A 24,548-nucleotide genomic window follows, 5' to 3' on the forward strand; every position below is an offset into this window, starting at 1 on the left:
TCATTACCCTCAGCCTCTTTGTTTCTGACACTTTACCCAGCTCCTTCCCTGTTGGTTTTTCTCACCACACCTGGACCACTTAGCTATTTCGTTTTTAAGCTTACACTTGTTTTTTTCCAATCAAGATGTCACTCAAAAAACTTTTTCTTTTGCTTTCTTTACCTGTTGTTATTTACCAAAAACATTCTTGCTTTTTTACTAACATTTAATCAATTATCAGAGTAATTCAGATTTATTTTTTTAGGTGAAACCCCTTAAAATCATCATCAAACACAAACGTTCCAGTCCCCTCGTTTATTCATTCCTTTTTGATACTCGTCTCATGGGGTAGCAGCAAATTTGGCGTCTGTCCATGTCGTCACTGGGTGAGAGGTCTGGGCGAGCTGCCAGTGCATCACAGCGCCAACATGCACAAACGTGGCTCCATGTCAGTGCATGCACACCGGCTCCGCATGGCCTCTTTAAACCCACCAACTATGACCGACTACCAGGGCACAAAAGAAGGGCCAGTGCACACGCAGTGATGTGGAAACACAACCCATGTCCTTCAGCTGAAGCAATTCAAAAGAAAACAAATGGAAAATGATGGGGTGTAAATGTATTGTTTGTTTAGTCACAACAATGTTAGGTAAATTGGTTTGAGAAACCATGTAGAGGTGTCCCCAGTTAATGCTCCAAACTCTGAATAATCTGACTTCTCTGTCAAAAACACTTCAGAAAATTGCAAAGATGTCACAATTTATTGCTCAGAGCATCCATGTGTGGTTTGGGGTTACTTAGGGATAAATTGACAGCTATAAGGTACAAAAAGTTACTTCATTTCAAGATTAAATAAGTAATGATTAACTGTTCATTGTAGGTAACTCATAAAGCAGTTTAGTTTAAAAGTAGCGATTAGTTAATGTAGACTAAAACAAAGGGGAGCTTAAAATTATTAGTGATTTTGCATAATATTTTAACCCTTAAACACTGAAGCTCTTCAGTCGTTTTAAGACCCACTCCAATGAAAATTGTCTTTTTTGTGTTTTTAACATGTTCATGTTGCATTTTTCTCATAACAGTGGACCTATATAAAATAAGTTACGATTAAAACTGGATTTCTGAGTATTTTTTTTTTTATTCAAACTGTGTTGGATCAGCAAACTAGGGGCTAATGAGGCAACTATTGACTGGGCGTGCCAAAGTCCCTCTCACTACTTGCTCAGCTTCTCCTTTTTTTAATCATTTTATCATTATAACAAGATCCACTATTTTATTATAACGAGAAAATGAACTTTGTTTTCTTGGTATAACGTAATAATAAAGAACATTTCTCTCTTTCCTGCACGAAGACGCCGAGACTTTACCTGTTTTAAGTCTCTTGATTTTGTGGTTAACAACAAAAGGAGCAGAAAACAATCCACAAAAGATGTTTTATAGTCTTTTTTTATTTATTAGTGAATCTAAGCTCCTCAAATGTCTCAATTCCGTCTCTTGCACCAACTCCCTTCCTTTACTTCCCTAAAAATCCCTGAACAAAGAGAGAACCCTGGACTGATGAGCATCTCTGCGTGGTGCGTTCACTGAGCTCTGGACATTAGCGGTCCCAAAGCGTCTTTTTATTAGAATAACATTTCAAATTCATTCTGGACTTACATGGATTTTGCTCAGACTTGTGTGGGCATGCAGACAATAATTCAACTTTAGTCAACCTTTCTCCTTCCTTCCTGCAGACCACACGTGTGATAAGTGTTATATTAGTTTTCTGACAGGAACACAGAGCCTGATGTAATAACAAAGAAGGAAATGAGCTCAAATACATTTGAAATACTTAATACAGAAGCTAAAAATAAAGCTATATGATATGCAGGAAAAAGGTCTTTCTTCAAACATAAATATTTTATTCCACACTTTTTAAGAAAGGTGATTTGTATCAGAGTACATTTGTTTGAAATGTAATAGATTCTTCTCTCTGTCAAATCTCTAAATCTCTGGTAGTGATGGGGAAATTACAGTTTCACAAGGATCTGGGATACGAAACTAGAAAACACTTTAGAAAGGAAAAGAGAAGGTGTGAAAACAGTAGAAAATAAAAATAAATAGAAAGTTTATACTGAAACTTAACCCAGCCAAAGTTACATTACAGGTCTTGCTGTGACAAGAACCTTAAAGTCGTGTCAGACTGCAGTTCTGTACATTTTGCACATGACATAAGATAATTGGCCATAGGTGGATATAAACGATAAAAGTTATGGTCTTTTGGCTAGTTGATAGCAGCTGATTAAAAACTGGTGCAGATCAGAGGAATCCGACTGTTTAATTAAAACAAAACCTGTCCATGGTGCTGACCCAATGTGATTTCCTACCAGTGCTCTGATTGTCAAAGTGAAGAAATTCAATGAAACACGAGTTTATCTGATCTTTGTGTGGTTTATTTGTATTTCTTCTACTTCAATAACCCTCGATGGACATCTGCGCATATTGATGACACATGAAATACTAATGAATTACGTATGTCACACATGTATCACTAAAGACCAAAATGACATACATGGTACATGCACAAAATGGTGTGACACAGGAGGAACTAAAGATTAAATCTATTAGATATTAGTCAAATTCCATTAGTTTCTTTCCATTTAATATGGACGGCCACCGGCCAGTCAGAGCTGATCCTGGCCGCTGATTCTGGCAGCGCGGCCCTGTGGTTACCCGGTTGTCGCCCAATGTCATAATGATGTCATCCCCTCCTGTTACTGGACTGCCACCATGCAACCTCGAGATGCTCAACCGATTTCAACTTTTAGAGAAAATATAAAAGTTTCCCCTTTTCTGAGAACCTCCCCAGCTATTGTGTGGCATGTAAAAATTCAACGCCTGCCTCCGAGTTACAAATGCCGCCATGCCTGCTGAATTTGATAAAAAATAATAATAACAATAAGTTGCATTTAGGTTGCTTCACTGTGGCATTTTGAGATATGTGATGGTAGGAAAATAAACAATGCACTAGTATACTAAAAGATACCAAATTAAAGTTAAAAGTTTATCTATTTTTCAAACAAATTTATCATAAATAATATTATGTTTTCTTAGATATGTATTTTTTGGAGTTTTGACACGTAAAGCCTACCTACATTCTTTCAAGATGCTGGAAAATATGTGAAAGTGAGTGAGAAAAACAGGTATAAAGGCAGAAAATGGGGAAATGAGGATGGATGAGTGCAGATTGCAAACATTACTCCCCTCCAGCTGAGGTCTGTCTGGATGCAGTAAAGTGTGAGAGCTGCACACACACAGAAGGCAGCGACTCCTTCTTCTCATTTGCTGTTACAGACTCCGTTTCAGCTCCATACATTACCTGGAAACCATGTTTTACTTCACCAATTTTAAGTAAAGCGTGTAAAATAAAATCTCTAGGTTATATTTGATAGATTAATACCAAAAGATGAGCAAAGAAAGTAATGTGGGATTTGTTTTTTAAAAAAGAGGAATGAAGGAAATGGGAGGAAAAGCAGAGCAGCGTAAAGACAACATTGCAGAGGGATTAAAAAGCTTAACAACAACAGAATCCACTGAGATGGGCTGAGACAGACAGAGGATGAAGTGACACAGATATGATCTCTGGGGGAGACGCAGACAAAATAGGATCAAAAGTAGAATCTGCAGCGTTCCACAAGGTTGGATTCAGAGCGAGGTCGTTGCTGAGAATCTGAGAGCAAAGATGTTTGCTGTAAAAAAGAGACATGATGTCAGGGGAAAACAGAAGCCCCCGCTGTAGATTCTACTAATTCCTCCTCATCGCTTTTTATTGCATCACGCATAAAAGTGAGGTCTCTTAAATTCCGTTCTGCAGACATGCTAATATCACCTGCTGAGGTAATGCGCCTCCAGCGAAACCCCTCTGTCCCCCTCAGACTCCTTTATATTTTCTACCTCATTTCAGCACCGTGGTGGCCCTCTGATCTCCTCTCCGTCCAAACCTTTACAACACTTTTGTTATCGTATTTTTTTTTCCTCAACTTATCATCATTCTGGCACAAAAAATGATTCAACGCAAAGCCAAAGGGCTTTCAGAAGTAATATTTCAGCTCAGGAGAGGATGGAAGTGTGACTGTTTCTGTTTAGACCTGATCACTACAAGTGTTCCCTCATCTATCGCAGGAAAATAACCTGCAATAGCAGAAATCTGCAAAGTAGGATTATAGACGTTTTAAGGCTGTAAAACTACACTTTTTTCAGACAGACATGAGCATTTTCACACTTTTCTCTCTTCTTTAAGCTCAAAAAGTTCAAACTTTTAGTTAAATAAGTCCAGTATTTTAGAATAAAAGCACAGATTTGCTCACAATTAAATATTTGTGTAAATTTGACAAACTAAACACAATGAATAGAAGAAATACACCACAGAGGAGAGTGATTGATAGTGGACTACAGCCAATCAGGACATAGTGCGTTTAAAAAAAAAAAAAAAAAGCAAAATCACATAAAAAATCTCAGAGACAGTGAAAGGTGAAACCCAATATAGCAAGGGAACACTATATATATTAGGACTGTGTGAAAACAGCTTAAGTTTTTAAGCATTCACTTTCGCTTGATGAAATATGTGCCTGAATTTTTTTTTTATTTTTATTTTAATAAATCAAACAACTAAGATGTTTTGTTAATACGTAAGTTATGAGTAAATATGAATAAATAGACCCAGACCTGCACCGACACCCAGTCTGGTACCAAATCCTAGATCTGCACCATAACTCAGACCAGCATCAAGACTCAAACTTGCGCCAAGACCCAGACCTAGACAAAAAGTTGGACCCAGAAAAAGGACCGAGTTACAGTTTTCCTCCACTCCTTAACCCGTTTGAAAGATTTTTCTTCTGTTTTGCATTACAAGATTTACAAGAGAAAACCTGTTTCACGCCACAGACATGGCTCATGATGACATTTCAACTGAGTCCTGAAAATGCTGGATCAGGCGCAAAAGGTGATTTTTTTCTCTATCATCTGTCTGTCACATTGCCTGTGATGTGGATGAAGTCCTCTGGTCTGACCAGGCACAGAAACAAGATGGTGAAGAGCAATAAATGCCAGAATCAGTTTTATCAGCCGAGTATGATTGCACATGGAAGGAATTTGCGTTGATGTCTTATGCTCCTATAGAACAAGGCAAAAGGGAAAATGTGTAAAAAATAAAAATAGAAGGAAAAAGTTGAATACAACATTTAAGTGAAACTGGAATTACAGTAATAATAAAATACTGTTTTGCTTTGGAGAGTCTTAACTACTTCCTAAACCATTTTATGTCAAGTGTTTTGTAGTGTTTTGCTTGCTCTGCGTTTGTTAACCTTGAGTCTTTATTATGACCATAAAGTGAGCTTTTGACTCCAGTATTTTCTATGTTTAGCCAATATTTTGAAAATTGTGTTTGGTGTTTGGGAAAATTGATCTACTGTTTCAGAAAATGTGTTTTAGCAAATGCGAAAAACTGTCACGTGTGTAACGTCAAACCAAAACTCTGGGGTTCAACACACATTTTATGCCGGTTTTATCACCCAGGTGCAAACACGCAGTCATTAACAGACAGTCTTGTGTAATCTAATGATATGCTTGTAGCTTGGAAGCAGCTGTCGCAGCTATTCTCTGCCTTTTCACGATGGCAATAATTACACTGGCTCAACGTGCGCGCGCGCACTCACACAACCACCGGGACGCAAATAGTCTTTCTGTGTGACAAGCAGGGATTAGCCTTGTGAAGTGCCATTAGTGCCCAATAACGAGGCATCCACTTAATCGCCCACAGAATCATGTGTGCATCACAGAGTGTGTGTGTGTGTGTGCGAGCATCAGACAAAAGCAACACAAAATTAGCTGCGAGTTATTCGGAAAGTTAATGACTATCCCACTCCTCATGCCTTCACAGGCCTTCTGTAATACTTCCTCTCAAAGGGAGGGGGGGGTTGTTTGCGAGAAAGTTGGACATCGACGCAAATGTAAAACAGTTTATCACAAAATCTCCTACAGAAACTAATTAGGTGCAGTTACTAATGAATAATTAGCGTAAAAACGCAACTGAAATTGCTTTTAGAGCAAACAAAAAAGGAAGGAGCGCTGCAGACCTGCACACGGGTCGGTGGAGCTCAGTTTGAACTCCACGGTAAACCTGCAGCCATGTGATGAGCTGCACACACGGCTGTGTACACAAGGAGGAAAAATGGGTTATTTATCATCTCTGAGTCTGTTGTGTCTTCTAAAAGATCTCACTTTTCTTCTGAACTGTTCCACTTTAGAAAACCCTCTTTTGTCACTGCAAAACCACAGTTTGTGTCTAATTAAAATATCTTTTTGTGGTGATATAAAACAAAAATACCTCAATGTTTACTTTTCATTAAGATGTAAAGAGTTAGCATAAGACAATAAATCTTGAATATCAGTTTTTATATTTTAGCATAAGTTAAGCAACACTTTTTTTCTCTGTTACATAATATTTTAAGGCAAACATTTTATTTGTGACCAATTTCAAGAAACAAAAACATTTTTTTTTCAACTCCTAACACATTGTTGTTTGGAAAAATATTTTTTCTTAAAAGAAGATAAAAAATATAAAATGTTTTGCTCTTGTTTTGAGTAAAATAAACTGTCAATTGAAAAAGTGGAATTTGTATTGGTAAGATTTCTTCAAATAAGTTGTGATGTTCTGCCCTTCTGAGTCTAATTAAATCATGAAATTAGCAATAAACACTCATATTTAGGTCTATTGCTCTGACATTAGGAATATTATCCTTTAAAATATTCATGTTTTGAGTAAAAATGAGTAAAAGTAAATATATATAAACACTTTACCACCTATTTCTTATTTTATAAGACCATAATCAGTTTAAAGTATGACTAGAATTACACATTTTAAGACCAGTTTTCCTTAAATATTTGTTATGAGCCAAATTAAACTAATGTGTAAAATTGTCAAGATATCAAAATAGTTGGACTGTTGTAGCATTTAAATAAGTAATATTTGGGAGAAAGAGTTTAATATACCCACTTTAAAGATTTTTAAACAAACAAGATGATTTTTAGAGTAATTATATGTGAGTGGTAAAGGGAAAATTGATTCGGCAATATATCACAAAATTTCATAAGTCAACACTTGTATCAATTTAAAATGATATTTAATTATTAATTTATGAGCAAACATGGTTGCAGTGCTTAGCATAGTGATCAATAAATTAAAATTATTTCACTATTTTATTAACATAAAATTTGTACTAATATTTGTGTAGTTTCTTTCTGTCATACTTTTTTTCTTTTTTTTAAATGTAAAAAAAAAATTTCTTGCACAGTCCTGGGATATTTTGTGATATGTATTGTATCGTGAGACACATATCACAGTATGTGTTGTATCGCCAGACTCTTGCCAATACACCCCTAGTGTATTGATTGTAGCTGAAATATATATATCTTTAAAAAAGCTTGTTGTTAGTATATGGCTCAAATTTATGAGACAGAGCTCTCTAAATAAATTACCACTATTACTAGAGTTACATCGGCTTATTACACCGGGACGGTGAGGCGAGCCAACAGAGGAAAGATTCAGAAACCTTTTTTTTTTACATTGTCTGCCTATAAGATTTTTGCTGCTAATTTTCCTGAAAGCTAATGAAGGTGTGAAATGTACCAATACAACATAAATCCAGTTTCTGAAACACTTTTTTAGGAGTAAAACTTCTTAGTTTTCAGGTTAAACCGTCCTAAAGCTGACTACTCCGTAATCTAACCCCATCAACTTAAAAAAAGACGAAAGCTTCATGAAAAGCAAATATGTTTTTGGTGTTGGTGTGTGAAAGTGGTCAGTATGAACATGAAGAATCCCTTCTTTTCAAACTGCCTGCTCCACACACTATCCATCCATCTTTATATCATTTTCTCTCCCGCTCTGTCTCCTTTGTTACTATGGTAACAAGCTGTGATGGCTCCGCGATCCAGCACACATAACATTCATCTGACTGAGCTCCCCTGGAAGAGAAAGGGAAGCATCGGAAACACAAGACGAGTCAATGACAGGGTTTGTCCCGTGTCTCTGGCGGAGTTTGGGGAGGATGCGTGTCTTTTCAAACACGGAGACGTGTCAACACATTTAGCTACTGCCAGCGTGCTGGATTTTCTAACTGCAGACGGTTCTCAGAGGAGTTCAAACTGCTAAAAGACACAATCAGTGTAATTTTCTCCTCACTCTGTAACACATTTAAACACAAAATACTGCATGGAAATGATCTGTTTAATCCTACACAGAAAAAACCTCACCAGATATAGCAACATCAGCCGAGACTTTTCTTTTCTTTTCTTTTCAGAAGAGCAAGATGTTTACAGACCAGAAACAGAGAATTTGAGAAACTCGAGACAATAAGCAGACAGAGAAAATAGAGTTCTCACTCCATAATGTGATCTGCACACTTCACACTGTGGCAGTTTCACAGGAAATGTCTACATTCCCAATTATAGAGCACCCACGCTCTGAATGACATGAAACTGGTCCAAAAGTGTTAAAATTCTGGATTTTCAGTGCTGCTAAATTATTTTACAATTACATTAAAATGTTTGCACCACTCTTTCACAACTGTAAATTTGCCTGGAAAGTAATGTAAACAAAAATCATGAATAATTGTAGGTTCAAGCATCATTTTATCCACAACTGACTGGATTACACATTATCACTGGTGTAGCTGAGATACATTTAAAATTCATCAGCAGAACGACAAACCTCTAAAAACAAGCAACCTGAGTCAAATGAGACCACAATGTCACTCAACAATAGTATATTTTAAATTTAAGTTCCTTTTAAAGAACTTAACCGTGAAAATTAAAAACAAGAAATAGTAATTTTGGTACAATGACGCTGAATTGATGAACTTGTAGTAAACTATAGGACAGACCATCTAAATTTAGCTTTTTTATTAGGATTAAAGCGTAAAGACTTAGTCCTAACTCCCCTTATGGGTGAATATGGGCTGTGTGCTGAAGAAAAATGTGTAAATCTATTGGGCACACCGATAGCCCACATGAAATTTTAAGAAAAAACCCCACGAGCCTGTGAGATGTAAATGTCCATGCACATTTTTTTTTCTATAAGCATTCTTTTTGACAGGTTGTAGGCGACACATAACAAGTTAGAGTAAGTGAGGGTGAAGTAAGTGAGACTCAGGTGTGTCATTCAATGTTCCCCTTTTTTTACCACCACCCCGAACCCTGCGTAATGACACAGGGGCGTGATAGTGCTGTTCATGTAATAAGTGTATTGTGAAGTTTTTGTGATGCTAATGGTAGTTGCAACCACTTCTGATGTACCGGTGATGCTGTCGTACAGTGATAAATGGCATTTCTACCTTCTTTGTAGCCACGATCACAATCAAACATTCACACACTAATGGCAACACTGCTGCCTAATACTAGCACCAACCCATAACCACCAGGAGCAGAAACATAGACAGGAAGTTTGAAACTGAACCTGTGGTCTTTCTATAAGAGGTTGACCACTCTACCTCAGCACCACGACTACAAAGACCATCGGAAAATGAGATTTTATCAAAATCTGGTGAAGGGATATAAATTGTATTGCATTTTGGGTAGAATTTGTGTAGCTTTTGAAGGTGTACTGAAAGCATATTGTGTGGTTGGGTGTATGGTGTTTTCATGGAAAAATAAAATATATCAAACCAAAAAATGTTGTCATATTTTGGGTTCCCAGTGGGCTGGAAAAGCATTTCTGCAAACATTGACTTGCCTGTTTGCACAAAAACTGCTCTACCAAACGTCTAAATCTGTCTCACTGAATGTCGCCTCCATGAAGAGCTTCCTGCACACATTCATGCATCCACAGATCAATTATTACAGCGTCCTATTTTTTCCTACAGTAAATGTGTCTTCACGGTAAACATAGATGGATATTATGAGCTACATGGATGTTCAGTTCTGGCTCGGAGGCACCTTAACATAATTTGCAGCTGGTAACTGAACCACCAATTACGCAATTACTGTTCCCTTAGTAATGGCTGCCTACAATAAAAACAAATGATTATTACATTGGAAATTATACTCTAAACCTGTTTCTACTCCTCTGTGATTAAATGCACCTGAATGAGCAAAAGTAAGAAAACTTAGTCTGTTAAAACAGCTTTGTTGTGAAGAACAAAGTCGTTTGCAGAGCTCGTTTCCATCACTTTTTACTTTATTGTGTTCATTTGGTCCAAATATGAAATCTGCTCACTTAAGAAAACAAAATAACTTTTTGTGGAAAACTGGTGCCTCAGAAATAGAACATAAAGATGTTCAACAATGAAGCTCCAGGATGATGGAGAGAACTTCACTCCCACGTTAGCACACATCTCCCGTTTACTTTATGAATGCAAACAGCTTAGTAAGAGTCCAAAAAAGTGAATAATAAGAAAGATTTCATAAACACTGAGAGGTTTGAGAGGCAAAGTTTTCCATCCACATAAAAGCACTGTAACTAGCTCTATGTGAAGCAGCTCCAGTTTCTCCAATTTGCACATTTTTGACACTTACAGATGGACTGGGGTCATTTCTCCAACGAGTGGGAGCTCCATCTCGTCTTAATTATCTTTGCCTGGTGCAGAGGTTAAACTTAATTAACAGAATATTCTGTACCTGTAAAGACAGTGCTGGATTTCAGCTTGGCACAGATTGCTTTTCAAATGTCTGAAAAGAGAAAAAGGACCTAAAACTTAAAAAAAAATGAAGCAGAATTGAAATGATAGAAAATGTTCAAAAAAACATCCAGTAGATTGAGCGAACTTAGACATTTATAAAGGACAGAAAAGCTCATTCTGATGAGTGTGTGTGGCCCTACCATAGCATAGCATAAAGCAAAAAACAGAAGGTAAACCCTTTGATTTTACTGTGGATTAAGCCATTAAAAGTAGGGGTTTTGTGTGTGTTGGGCAAGTGTTTGAGCAACCAGTGATGTAACCAGCAGTTTAATCCCTCAGTGTAAATCTCAGCAAGCAGCAAAATATCAAAGTGAGAGCATCATAACAGGCAAACAGCACAAACCATCTGTTGAACTAACCCATGACTTAAAAAAACAAAATTCTAACTAAAGAATCGTACAGATATATGTGTGTATTTACTCAGCGATACCTTCTGTCCCTTCACTACTACTGCTACTGTCTGTCATCCCCTCCAATAGTCTCTAATGCCGACCACTTTTCCCATTGGAGAGCCGTAAGAGGATAAGACCGTTCCCTCGGAGAGCAATAAGAGGATGAATATGAGTGTAGGTTTGCACTAGTGTGCCTCTCTCCCTGTGGTCTCACTGTGTGTGCATGTGCATGCAAATTTTGCAGCTACCGAAAATGTTGCCAAAGTGTCAATCATCATGCACACCAATCGTATTCTTAGTGTAGACCTATGTGTGCTCTATACACATGTGCAGGCGTGTCCACAGGTGCTTTTGTGCATGTGTGTACATGAGTGTGTGAGTTAATAGGTGTGCATGTGTGTCTGTGCACCATCAGTGAATATGTGTGCACGTGTGAACAAGTGTGTTCATGGCTCCAGGTCTGCCCTACATATAGACAACCTCTTAATTCCCTGTCAAGGGACTCCCGGATATTCGTGCGTGTTCTTGTGGTTTTAAATGTTTAAAGTCTGAAGTGATTAGCAGTTCACATTAATCAGAATCAGAAAGCAATTAACAAAGAGAGAAAAAGGAAAAATAAATGATTTTAAGCTTTTGTGTTAATGCATTCCACAGGCTTTGACATGAAAGTAAAAGGAATTCAAAAACTCCCATTACTGCATCATTTACTCATAATCTCTATATTTTAGCAACACATTTAAAGTGAAGCATCCCTGTTGATTTATTTCTAAGATATTTCTCACAGATTTGCTCCTTAAAATTGGCACTGATCAAAACAAGGTCAGAAATAAAGTTATTTCCGTGAACTTAACACCATATTGAAGAGCATTGGCAGCCTAAGTCCTGCCACAGGGTATGAGATGAAATGAAACATGGGATAATCTGATGCAACGGCAACCATAAATCTCCAAGTTTACGTTTGGATGACGGCTGGTGCTATATTCTATCTCCAACGGCCGCCGGGCAAGAAAGGAGTCATTTAATCATCTCCCCCGAAGAGCGTCAGGAAAAATATATCTTCTATTTAATAAAGTTTGTTCTCCACTTGAATCTGTTTTTCACCATTTCTAGGAAAAATGGTTGAAGCTCCAAATATAAAAAGGTTTTTATTCTGCTTCTAGTGGTAGTTCCCATCTTATTTGGGTTCTGTGTGGAAATTAACATTGAAATTGAAAATAGTTCTTATATTAAAGCTATGATTTTTGTTATAAAATGAAGCTTTACTATTTTTTTATAGGAATATTGATTTCAAACTTCCATCAGATATTTATCCAAGTTACTAAGTGGGGTATTAATAATCTAGATTTGGCTTTGACAAGAGGGAAACTGTCTTCTTATATTAGAACATTTATTTGATTTTTAGGATTAATTTGCACCTGTACAGTTTCCACTTCTAGGGGGAGACAAGCAAAAAATAAAAGCAAAGTGTCAAAAAGTCAAGAGGATGAGGGAAGGGGAAGGAAACGGAGGGGCAGAGGAAAAAGACAGGTGGTGTGACAAGCAGAATGGTCATGAAAGCCCGGCGAGGAGAATAAAAATTCTTTGATAGTTGGAGGTTTCAGTTCAACAGCTTTTTGATCAGCTGTCTCCCAGCACTTCACCCACACTGACAACAGAAAATGAAAGCAAAGGTGGAGAAATATTGGAGTTTGAGACGTGAAGAGGGTTCGTTCAGACCCGCTTGACACTTTTGACGCCGAGGAACAAAGAAACCCAACTTTTTTCATCTAGATAGATTCTTCCTTTAACTGATTTGTCAGAAAAAAAGGAAATTCTGATGCAACAAACGACATGCGACAGCGATGAAATGTTTTCTGAATTTTAAAAATACATCTTCAACTCTGCAATAAATTTCCTGTTTTGTTGAAATTCTTTTGGATTTTGTGAATGATGTAGACATACTAAAGACGATCTCGTTTTGGTTTTCTTTTATTTATTTATTTAAATGAATGCCTATTAATTAATGTTTTATCGTAGTCAAAGCAAAAATATGGCAGAATTAGCACAAGCAAGCAAGCCCATTTGAAACATTAAAAATGAGACAAGCATTCAGAAATACATGATAATTTTTCAAAATGTAATATTTTATATTTACTCAGAATGTTCAAATAGTGCCACCACAAAGGTTTCTTATCAAGGAATTTCAAAGTTTATTTAAATAGTGATTTAAGTGGCTTTAAATGGTTTTATTTGTTTGAAACCATTAAAACCTTTAAACACATCTATAATTTTGCAGCCAAAGTTTATAAAAAAGATATTACTTTTTTTTGTCCAACAGCTGGACAAACAGATATGAGCTAAAGGCCTCTTGTGTAGACAGATATTACTGTTACAATAAGGGGTTAGTATATTCTATAAACCCTTTTTGTAGGGCACAAAATAAAGGAGAAAAAATTGGTTAATTAAGTTAATCCCCGTTGATAACCCCTGGTGTTGGGGGCCTCCATCACCAGAAACCAAGGAAACACAGGAGCACGTAGAATTCAAACTCCAGCCCAGCCAGAGGAATTACCCCCTGCCGCACCAGGGGGTCCCATCCCCAGAGAGCCTCCCTTACCCCAGACAAGCAGCCCACCATCCCCCCGGAGTTCTGGGCATTCCCCCACCCCAGCCCCAGGCACAATCCAGGGCCCTGCCCCAAGGGGGACCCACCCCACGCTCCATACAACCACTCGTCCACCCTGTGGGAGGTCTAGGAGAAAGCATAGACCGTTTATACGAACTGGACATTTAAAGTGTTGACGTCCCCCATAGAATCTGGCCAGAACCTTCACTGTCACTTCCTGATCCGTCTATCGCCAGACAGAAATCAACAGAAATGAGTCTGAGTCACGTTTTTGGAGGATTTAGCTGTCGCCAATCATGAGTGAGTTGTTCCGGCTTGTTCATGGTCCACACCCCTCCCACTGAAAGCGAATCCAGGGAATCTGTCAATCAAATGTTTGAGGCGGGGCCAGTGGGAGATACAAGCTTTTACTGAGGCATCTGATTGGTCAGTTTATAACTTGAATAACTGGCGATAAAGAAAAAAAATCTTTAAAAAAAATAGATTATAAAAAATGTGCTAAGAAGAATGCATCCGAACAAGAATGGTTATTCTCACAAACAAAATGACAGATTATAACTGTCTATTTCTCAATGGAAGTCTACGGGACTTTGGCCTTATTGCAAGTAGTGGGTACTTCCTATTTGAACACAAGAGGGGAGGGGTTGATATGTTCATTGATATACATGTCAATGGGAGAAAGCAAAGCAGGAGCCACCCACCCCACCCAGGACGGTGGGATAGCAGGTAGTGAGGGTCCCCAAAGAGCGTTGTAAACACATGCCGACCAGGTTCACCCGCTGGTGGAGTTTTGGAGAGGCCCAGCGCTCAAGGGCAAGAACCACAACCAGCACCACAGGGACATGGACACACCCAGGTTCAGATGGGATGTGAGCCCCAGACTTGCAGAGAACTCAGGGATGATAAAGATATTACATTTTTGATACATTTAGTTAAATATTATTCAGTACTTTATTAAATATCATTAGGTTTAATATATCTAGAAACAACAGTTTGTCACAGAACCCTCAGTGTTCTCCCTGAAAGGAACCAGGTCAATCACCTGAACTATGAAAATATGACTAGAAGCCGTGCAGCTGCAGATCATTAATCCATGACTAAACATCAAAAACATACAGGAAGTCGCTCCCACTCTGAGTAAAACCTAAAACCGTGTATCTTCTGCACGGTCCCACTGCAGCGTGCATGCACAGCGCTCCAGATTCACACAAAGCCTGGGGGAGAATAAATACTGACAATCAGTAATCACATAAATCATGATGTACATAAAGAGCAACTTTCTTTTTATCTTCTCCGTTCCCGCTCTGCCATCCACCATTAATTACAACACGCTCCCCAGTGTTTTACTGCGTTCAACCTTTATGTGACACTTTAAAGAAAGAGCAGGAGTTTCCATGGTTTCAGAGGACGACTCCAAAAAGCTTTTGTCCACCAGGAAACTATAGAATTATTTGATATATTAAGGAAAGTGACAATGTTGATATTTAGGAAACATAGTCCTCTCTCATAGGCTAAAAGATTCAAACTCATAAATGATCAGCCTGTTCTCTGGTCTGCCCTCAGTCTCCGCTGCTTTCCCGCCTCGCTCTGGTTCCTCTGCCGTCACACTGCTGGACCTCCACACACAGGTGTCTTCACCCAAACCAGTTCGATAGAGCAGCTGCTTTCAGGCGTCTTGACTCGCTCACATGCTTCACTATGAAATCCTATTTTCCAGTTGTCTCAATCAGAACTCCAAGAAGGTTGCGGGGCGTCGAACAGTTTTGACCTTTCGCAAGCAATCAACTTTCTGTTACGTATCACAGTCGGGAATAAAGAGGGAAATTTCTAAATGAATGAGATGAAAGATTTTTAAAAAATGTACAGCAATAAATAAGGAGAACACAAACAGTGTTTAGGATCAAACATATTGAGAAGATCTTTAATAAAAGCCTCTTCAATCACCGCCGATCGGAGCAGGTAAAGGCCGTCAGCACTCCTGTGGTTTAGAGGAAAACCGTGCAAATATACAGACTCACATCTTTATAGACGGAGCACCCACGCATGCTCACAGCCATTCACATAAACACATGCGAATATGCCACATGCAGCATCACCCCTGCTGCTATGCTGGATTCATCCAAATATGGTAGAGGAAATTGCCATGGCAACAGCAGACAGAAGGGGCGCAGACTTGTGCGGGATGATCTCCAGAGAGTCTCCTTGACTTTTGGTTCAAACTATTGTTTTTCTGATTCATTCAAAAATGTTGTTTTACTTACCAAAACTGTAAGCACACCTATATTTAAAGCCGTGGATATTATTATCAGAAATACTGAAATGATCAAACACAGAGGATCAGGATTTCACTGTTATATCCCACATGATGGATCACAACTGCAAAGGAGCTGCATCTTTAGCATAGATGAAGAAAAAACATCAGATTAGAATGAATTGCTACAAAAAACTTTATCTTAACTGGAATTTAGATTAATTTCTAAAAATACAAAAAAAGGCACAGTAAAAACAGCAAAATAGCCTACCATAAGTACTTGTGTCTATAGCTTCTAGTTTAAACATCTTTTTACAGTTGATATAACCCAAAACTAATTACTGTACTTTTCTGTAATTTATAATGACTTGTTTTAACCCTCAATAGTCCCTGAAATCACTGGTGCATTTGTCAAATACATCAGTTTTCACCCATAATTCAAAGTAATATGCAATCCTCAATGGACAAATCAAACATGCATTTTAAAAATGCAGTTTGCAAATATGCAATTCAGGCTGGGAACATGAAAATACATTTTGCTTTTTAGAATTCAAGAGAAAATATTTTAATTCAATGTTATATTTTTTTTAATTAAATATGAATAAGAATCGCATATTTCTTTCAAACTTTGACCTGTAGATAGCATAGTTTTCATTAAAAATCTAGCGACAAATTAGAACCAAAAATGATCATTGAAATTGTAGGTTTAGAACAAACATAATAGTTATGGCAGATCATTGGGATAGTCTTGAACTAAATCTTAAAACATTTTATCTCGTTTATTGGAGTGCTTCTGTTTTATTTTAAAACATTTTTCTTCTATCGAGACACTTTAGATATCCATTAAAAAAAATGATCTCAATTTTACTGGAATTTGCAGTGAAAAATAACATTTACCACTGGGAAATTGGGTTTTTGCACATTTTCAGATTTATTGTGGACTTTTTGTATGGTATATTGAAAAAATAACATGGATTTACTAAAAAGATGAGTTTTAAGCATTGCAAAAACATTTTTAAAGGTAAATTATCAGAGCAAAACAGGAATAAGTAAAAAACGCTCATAAAGTCCCTAAAGTACTAATGGTTAAAGTAATAAATCTTGATCATCTTGTTAAGATATTTGATCTTAAAAAACTTTTATTTTAAACAATATCTCTAATGAAACAAATATTTTGACTAATAATTTACACATAATTTTGAAGACTTTATCTTAAAATGTGAACTTCATTTTAATTGGTCTGATACTAAGAAAAGTTTGTTGTAGTGCTTGAAATAGGATATATTTTGGTGAAAAAACAAGCATATATGTAGATAAATGTGCCTACCTTAAAGATAAAAGACGTATTTTTTATCAATACATGCATATTTTAAGACATATTTCCTAACATATCTAAATACGAGTTTTTAATGGAGCAAAACATCACAACCATTTTTAATTATTCTATAACAATGAAAAAACATGTTGTTTTCTATTGTTTTCTAGGTGTTTTGAGGACATTTTTTCCATAAACCTAGATTTAGAGAGTTTTCTACACAAAGACAAACATCTCTTTGAGGATTGCTACAATTTGATGAGCCAGTAAACGTCTTGCCACTACAAATACTTCTGAAACTGAAGACATGAAGAATAAATCCATGTGTGTGTGGTCTTTTACAACAACCTCTGTTTATGCCTTTTTTTCTGCTTCCTGAAGAAAATGTTTGCGTCCAAATTTAAATAGAATTGAAAATAAAGCCTCATTTTTACAGATAAAAATCCTTCTCATTTGTTTTACCCAGAAGGATGAGCAGTTTTCAGTTTTCAATCATTTAAATGTAAAAAACAATTAATTAAGGCGGAATGAATGGACCACCTGCTGCACTCCATGTGCCTTTTGTTTCTACTGGTTTGTTCATTAAATGTAGATTTTTTGGTGAACGCACAGTGAATGTTATTAAACATAATTCAAAGTCTTTTAAGGTCATTCATCCTCTTTTTCCGCTGCACACATGGCATTAAATATGAGGATGTACAAAGGAGAATCACATTTAGACAAAATTCACATACACAGCCCTGATCTGAAATGTTTGGTTAAAATGATGACACAAGAAGAAAGTCTGGCTGGGTTTTTAGATTGTGGGAGGGATTCAAAGAAGTCTCTCACACTTGCTACAGAACGTTCACAAAAAATACCAAAATGTAAGCTCATAATTGCTTTATAGACCAACTGTGATAATTTTCTGATTTACTAAAGCATTCCCAGTGGTCTTTTCATTATGATTATTCTGTTTTTAGCTAATAACAAAAAACAAAACAAAAAATGTTGTTTTCTAGAACATCGTTTCTGCAGATCAGCAATTGTTCAGTAAAAATTCCTCTGAGTTGGCGTGGAGCAACCCCGCCCCCCTTTTCTCTTTGTGGAGAGGTGTCTTTTTACACTCTCTCGTTAACTTACAACCCCCCACACCCCCAATCTTGAGCCAGATTCCAGCTGAGACGAGTCTGGTGATACGATATGTATCACGATACACCTTTCACAATACGATACATATCCCGATATTCCCAGAGACAGTACCAGAGGCAATATTTCACTTTTTTTAATTTTGACTTGGTAAAAAAACGTTTTTTTCTTAAAATCAATATATTTTTCACAAATAAAATTATCATTTGTTTTTGTCTATTCCTGATTTACAATTAAAAAAAATCTCAGAAATGCAATTTTCATGTTATTGTATTTATATATTATATAGATATGCAGAAAAATTATAAAATAATTTGTTAAAAACATAAAAAATTCTAGACAAGAAAATGATACACAATCACATATTAGCACTTTTTTTTTTAAAGTTAAGAAATGTTCATGATTTTCCTAAGTTTCTAACACAAACATTTTGATTGTTTCCTTTTCTCTCAAACTTTTGCTTCAAGTCATTTTTTTAGTTTCTATGCTTTTTATAATCATGAAAAAAGGCCTGCATGTCTCTCAACCCCCGTTTGTTTGCTCTAAACAAACTACGCTCGTTTTTCTGTTTGGCAACATTTAAATTGTTTGCTTCAACTTTGCCTGTCAGTCGGATGGAAACAGATAATGCTCGCGACAGATTATTTACTAGCGAGCAGAGCGGCGCAGCCACATCAGATAATCCCGCTCAGAATAATATCAAAGAGCCGTTTGCAGCGAGCGCCGCTTCACTCAGGGTTTAAGCGTGTTCATCAAAGAGAATTCATGAAAGCACAAACAACCCCATTGTTATCTGACCATGTCAAAAAAAAACACGGGAGGTCATATCATTAATGAGATAGTTCATTCTGAGCCAGTTAATCAGTAATTTCACAGCAAAGTCAGCAGATCTGAAAGCCCTTTTTTTCAAGAGAAAAAGCTTGATGTTTAATAAAACTCTCCACATAAGAGACTATTTTAATCTCCCCAAGGAGAAGGAATAATCTGATTTATCATCATCTGTTTGCTCCTCTGGTAATGTAATTATGCTGCTGTTAAATGACTGTCTGCCCAACTGGCTTAATCACAACTTACTTGCACCGACTCCCAGTGAGGGGGGCTTTCACCCGTGACCATCTCCAATTTGTTACTACTGTCCATTTATGATATGGATGCTAATAAAGGCCGATATTTAATTAACTGGCCAAATTAACACCGACTGGCCGGTGAAAAGGGGCGGCAAGAGGAAGCACAAAAACCATCAATTTTAATAAACCATCACCAATTTTCATTCCATGGAAATTGAATTTCTGTGAAGCCAGTCGAGGACGGTGGTTGTTCTTTATTGGAGTTTTAACAGGTTAGAAAATGTAAGACACACTTTCCGTCTGGAATAAACCCGAAGGAATGTATGATAAATGTACTTTAATCATGTTTAAGCTCCAAATCCTTTGCTGAAGTTGGAATATTTGTCAAAAAAGGAGATAGCTTGTTGTACCCCGGTCTTAAAACAAGTTATAAGATGGAAAATATTTAATAAAGGAAATTTAGAGAATCATTTTACTGGACCAAACCAATGTTTCTCTTAAAAACACACTCCTGTCATCTTTTGATCTATTGTAAAAGCGTTTGTGGTCTTTTAATCATGGTTGTGCAGTTTTTGGCCAAAATCAGAAAACCTGTGTCTTTCTCCTGGACATAGTTTCAAAATTCGCCTCTAAATTGTGGGCGGGACTCTTGGTGTTCAGCAATCCCGCCCCCCCTTCCCACATCCATCTGTTTACACTCTCTCCTGCTGGCTAACAGCCTCTCACAAACTCAACCTAACATTACTGGGTGCAACAAAAGGGGCGAGCAACATTGGAGCTATCCAGATGTAGAGTTTTTAGTCAGATGTCAGCTCAGATGAGGAAAACAAAGACATGCGTGAATCTAGTCGTCTTCAAGTGGATGCATCAGAATGGAGCGGAAAAAGGCCCACCCAGTGTATTATCTGCATCGCAAATTGTGTCTTTTTTAAACATAATTTTTTCCGTCTGCTTCTGATTCACAAAAAATGTAATAAAAAACTCATAGATGCAACTTTGAGCTTAATTTTCTTTATATATATGTCCCCAAACATCAGAAAAATACCACAAGAACATGTTAAAAACACCATTTTAATTGGTGTGGCTCTTTAAAGAACCGACATGACCCAGAGGGATACAAACTCATCCTTTTTATTTTCTAAAAAATGGTTGAATCCATTTCTCTATGTGGATCAGTTGCCAATGCATTCAAACCCTGCCGCAAGTGCAGAGTCTGACTCTAATTGGTTTATTTGAAGTGTAATGGTGTGTCTGCAGGTGGAGGCAGAGAAGCACTGGAGAGGGATCCAAACATCAATCCTTGTTCACCCAAAGTTACAATATTCACATTAAAAAACATTCTTTTAGTCTCATAAAAATACATTCTATTGGAAGCTGTTGTCTTCATAACAAAAAACCACTATGTGTGGCCACAAATGTGAACTAATGCTTTAAAACTCAGAGCTCACCTGCACTGACCAATCAAATCACCCCAAGAACCTGACCATCTACACCCTGTGCCTCCACACCCACAGCACCTGAAAGTTGTGCAGACATTGCTACGATACAGAGTTAACTTCTATTTCAGCTGCTGGAATGGCAAATGTCTAGACATCTTCAAGAGATTTAAAAGGTTTTTGCTTCATTAGAGAAAAAATAAAGTGAAACCAACAGAAATAATGTGCAACTGTACCAAAGTAAAGAGTAACTGTCTGTGGAAAACTAATTTGATATTAGAAACAAGTGAAAAAGGCTGATAAGGTGTATTATAATTTAAAAAAGGTAATTATTTGGTTTCTTATATATTATTCTTTCATGAGCCGAGCTCAGCTGACTGTATTTTCATTAATCCACACTAAATGATTAATTACAGCATGATCGATTTGTTCTCGTTTATCACAAACAACAAAATCCAACTCCAAAAAATCAAATTCAGTGAGATTTTAGAACATTACCTGACTCCACAGAGGACGGCGATGAAGATGAGGATGGAGATGAGCAGATGAATGAGGTGAAATGAGCATCATGCTGCTACGATGGTTTAATTACACATCACTGATCGCTGGGGGAGAAGTAGAGATAATTATGTTTGCTGTTTTTATGGAAGTCACCTGGTATTTTAACAGACTCTACAAACCCTGGCTTGTTCTCAGCAAAAATGTCTGAAGCGTAAATTTATGATTCATCCTTAAAGTGCATCTGTTCACTTCCTGGATGTTTCTATATGGGAAGTTCGGTTTTAAAGACCCACTCCAGTCATCTTTTGATCTGTTTTCGAAGCGGTCTCAGTGGTCTTTTAGTTATGATTATGGTTTTCTGGGACAGTAGTTCATTTGAAATTCTAGGGCTGGGTATCGATAATAATTTCCAGAATCAATTCAGTTCACCAGAGCTTGAATCAATTTGATTCAATTTTTTTTAATTCTTTTGATCCACTCGATATAATTTGATTCAATTCAATTTAAGTTTACATGGTTTACACATTTGTTTAGAGATACATTAATAATTTATAAATGTTTTGAAGATTTTTACATTAATTTGATACAGTAAACATACTTTAAAATGTATTAGTGAAATAATCAGATTGTTAATGGCATACATATGGATTCTGAAACAGAGAAGCCTCAACTATTGTTCTGCCTCTCCTGGAGGGCATTTCAGTTTGGCCACTAGGTGGCGATCTCACTCTAGAATTACACCTTTTTCCAGTAGAAAAAAAGAAATTAGCTAAAAATTGTTTTAGACCACAAATGGTTACCTGTGAGTAAATAAAGATGTTCATTTAATCAGAAATGTATGCTTAGGTTGACCTAGCTTAAGTGTTAGCTGTTCTATGAGATACCCCTTATATGTTAGCATTAAGCTAACGGACTATACGATTATGTATTAGATTAATCTCTACTTTTATGAATAGACTATTTATCTATTAAGGTTAGATTTATTGAGATCGATTTTATCAATCCAGCCCTAAAAAAAATCACCTCTGATTTATGGTCAGGAACATTGGCGTGGAACAACCCTGACCCCCCATCCCTTCACATATAACTGAGAGCTATTTGTTTTCCATTAACTTACAGCCCCTCACACCCCATAATCTTAACATTACAGATGCCATAAAAATGGCGAGCTGTGAAAAAGATATATTCAGAAATGTGGATGCAGGAGCTTGTGGCCCGCCCAGAATATCTTCTACATCACAAAAAACATATTTTTTAACCAAATGTTTTGTTTGCTACTCAACAATTTGAATAAAGAAATACTCAGAAATGTAATTTTGAGCATAATGTTCTTTACACATTTCTTCCGTCAGTAGAAAAATGCTGCAAGAACACAATTTTCATCGGAGTGGGTCTTTAAATAAATGTATAATCTTCCATTTGTGCAATTCAGGTAGAAAATGTTTAGAAACTATGTATCAGTTTAATAAAAAATACAATTGAATTCATTCAATTTATTGTATATGAAAAACTATCAATAAAATCTATAATGATGCCTCCTTTCATTATAACTGGACAATTCCTGAGATGATTAAAAACCAGAAATCTTTGACTTCAAGCAATTTCCAGCTCTTTAAAAATAAACATCTGTTTAAAAGCCAAAATTTCTCTCCACACTTCACCCTCCGGTCACACCCAAGAGCTTATGCTCAACTTCCGCGCTCAGTCTTCCTCAGGAGGAAGGCCTTTTCCAGTGTGGGGAGAGAGTCCCACGGGACAAACGCTGTAAACCTGAGATCTGTCAGCTCAACAGGAGGTTCTGTGCAGCCCACTGACCTGCCGATGAGGACGAACTCCCCCACGAGTCCCTGACGTCTCATGGCCATGAGGATGTTGCGGACAGTCATGCCTTCACAGAAACATGCCACCACTCTGGCCTTGGGCAGGTGCGCTCTCAGCCTCTCCAGCAGGCGATCAAAGCTCTGCTCTCCGGCGTTGCTCCAGATTTTGCCTGGGGAAAACATGTCAGACAAACACGCGTCTGTGACCCACATCTTTGATTCCCTCAAAGTTGATTACTCTTCTTTGTGCTTGATGTCCTTTTATTTTGAGCAATGCTGTTTGACATTAAATATTCAAATGTCACTGGCAGGTTCTATCAAATTCAGCAGCACTTCACCGCTCTTGGGGAGAAGGTTAAGCAAAACTGCAAAAACACTACCCACAATAAGTCAGAGATATTGAGGAAAAACTCAGAGGATGTTGTAAACACTGTTTGTATCACTTCACAGATTTTTGGGATAAGAAGGCAGTTGTATTGGGGTGACAGACACACCTTACACCTCAGAGTGCAACCAGGTAGGCAGTGAGATGTTACTGGAGAACTTTGTGAGACTTAAAATGTCATCAGCAGACTTGGATCAAGACAGAACTGCCGGCAGACTTTGTGACAGACCCAGGAGTGGAGCCCTGCCAGTGACAGACTACAACCATAACCAGTGACAAAGGACCGATGGACTGGTTCTGCAAATGTCACACAGCTGCAGGTCCATTCACCTGATGTGAGGGACTTTTTTTTTTTTTTTCTTATTGATTTGTGAACAAAGGGACAAGAACTGGATGTGTTGCCAGTATTTTTGAGAGGGTTCATCTTCATTTTGGCTCCAATTCTTGGTACTGCCTTGGGTGTTAACTTCCGGACAAACCATTCACCACTTAGACTTGAATACCAGACAAGTTTTGCAGGTGACACCACTGACACCAAGACACCACCATCAACATTTTCAGAGGGAACAAGACCATGTGTTCTGGACAATGCAGCAATGGTCTGTTCACTGATGAGTTTCGGGTTTATTGTCGTCACCTTTCCTGAAGAAAGCGAAGTAAGCGGCACGTCAAGGTCAACGTGGTCCTCAGGGTTTTCTTCAGCCTTGTTTCCACTGAGCGGTCCGGTACGGTACGGTAAGGAGTGGTACGGTACAATCCAGTTAATTCTGGTGATCAGTTAAGCCTCGCTTCTACAAAGCAGTTTGTTCCCACAGCACTTGAGTGGTGTTGACCACTAGCGTGTCACTGCGTCATTGTAGTGTGACGACTAGGAAAGCGACAACAACAGTGGAGGTCATCCTGCAGCTTGTCTTTTTAATTGCTTTACTTCTAGTATATCACGTATAAAAGGAA

At 37.4% G+C, this 24,548-nt stretch overlaps 1 protein-coding gene across 1 annotated transcript in view; it reads right to left on the reverse strand.

Moving 5' to 3' along the window:
* Positions 1-24,548, reverse strand: part of grm5b (glutamate receptor, metabotropic 5b) — a gene marked incomplete in the record, with an annotated part of 78,912 nt that overhangs the window by 33,685 nt on the left and 20,679 nt on the right. The window contains 1 exon segment of the mRNA XM_024276568.2: positions 23,205-23,379. Within this exon segment, the coding sequence (XP_024132336.1) occupies positions 23,205-23,379 (175 nt within the window).

The sequence above is a fragment of the Oryzias melastigma genome, linkage group LG13 (genome assembly GCF_002922805.2).
Source record: "Oryzias melastigma strain HK-1 linkage group LG13, ASM292280v2, whole genome shotgun sequence".
NCBI lineage: Eukaryota > Metazoa > Chordata > Actinopteri > Beloniformes > Adrianichthyidae > Oryzias > Oryzias melastigma.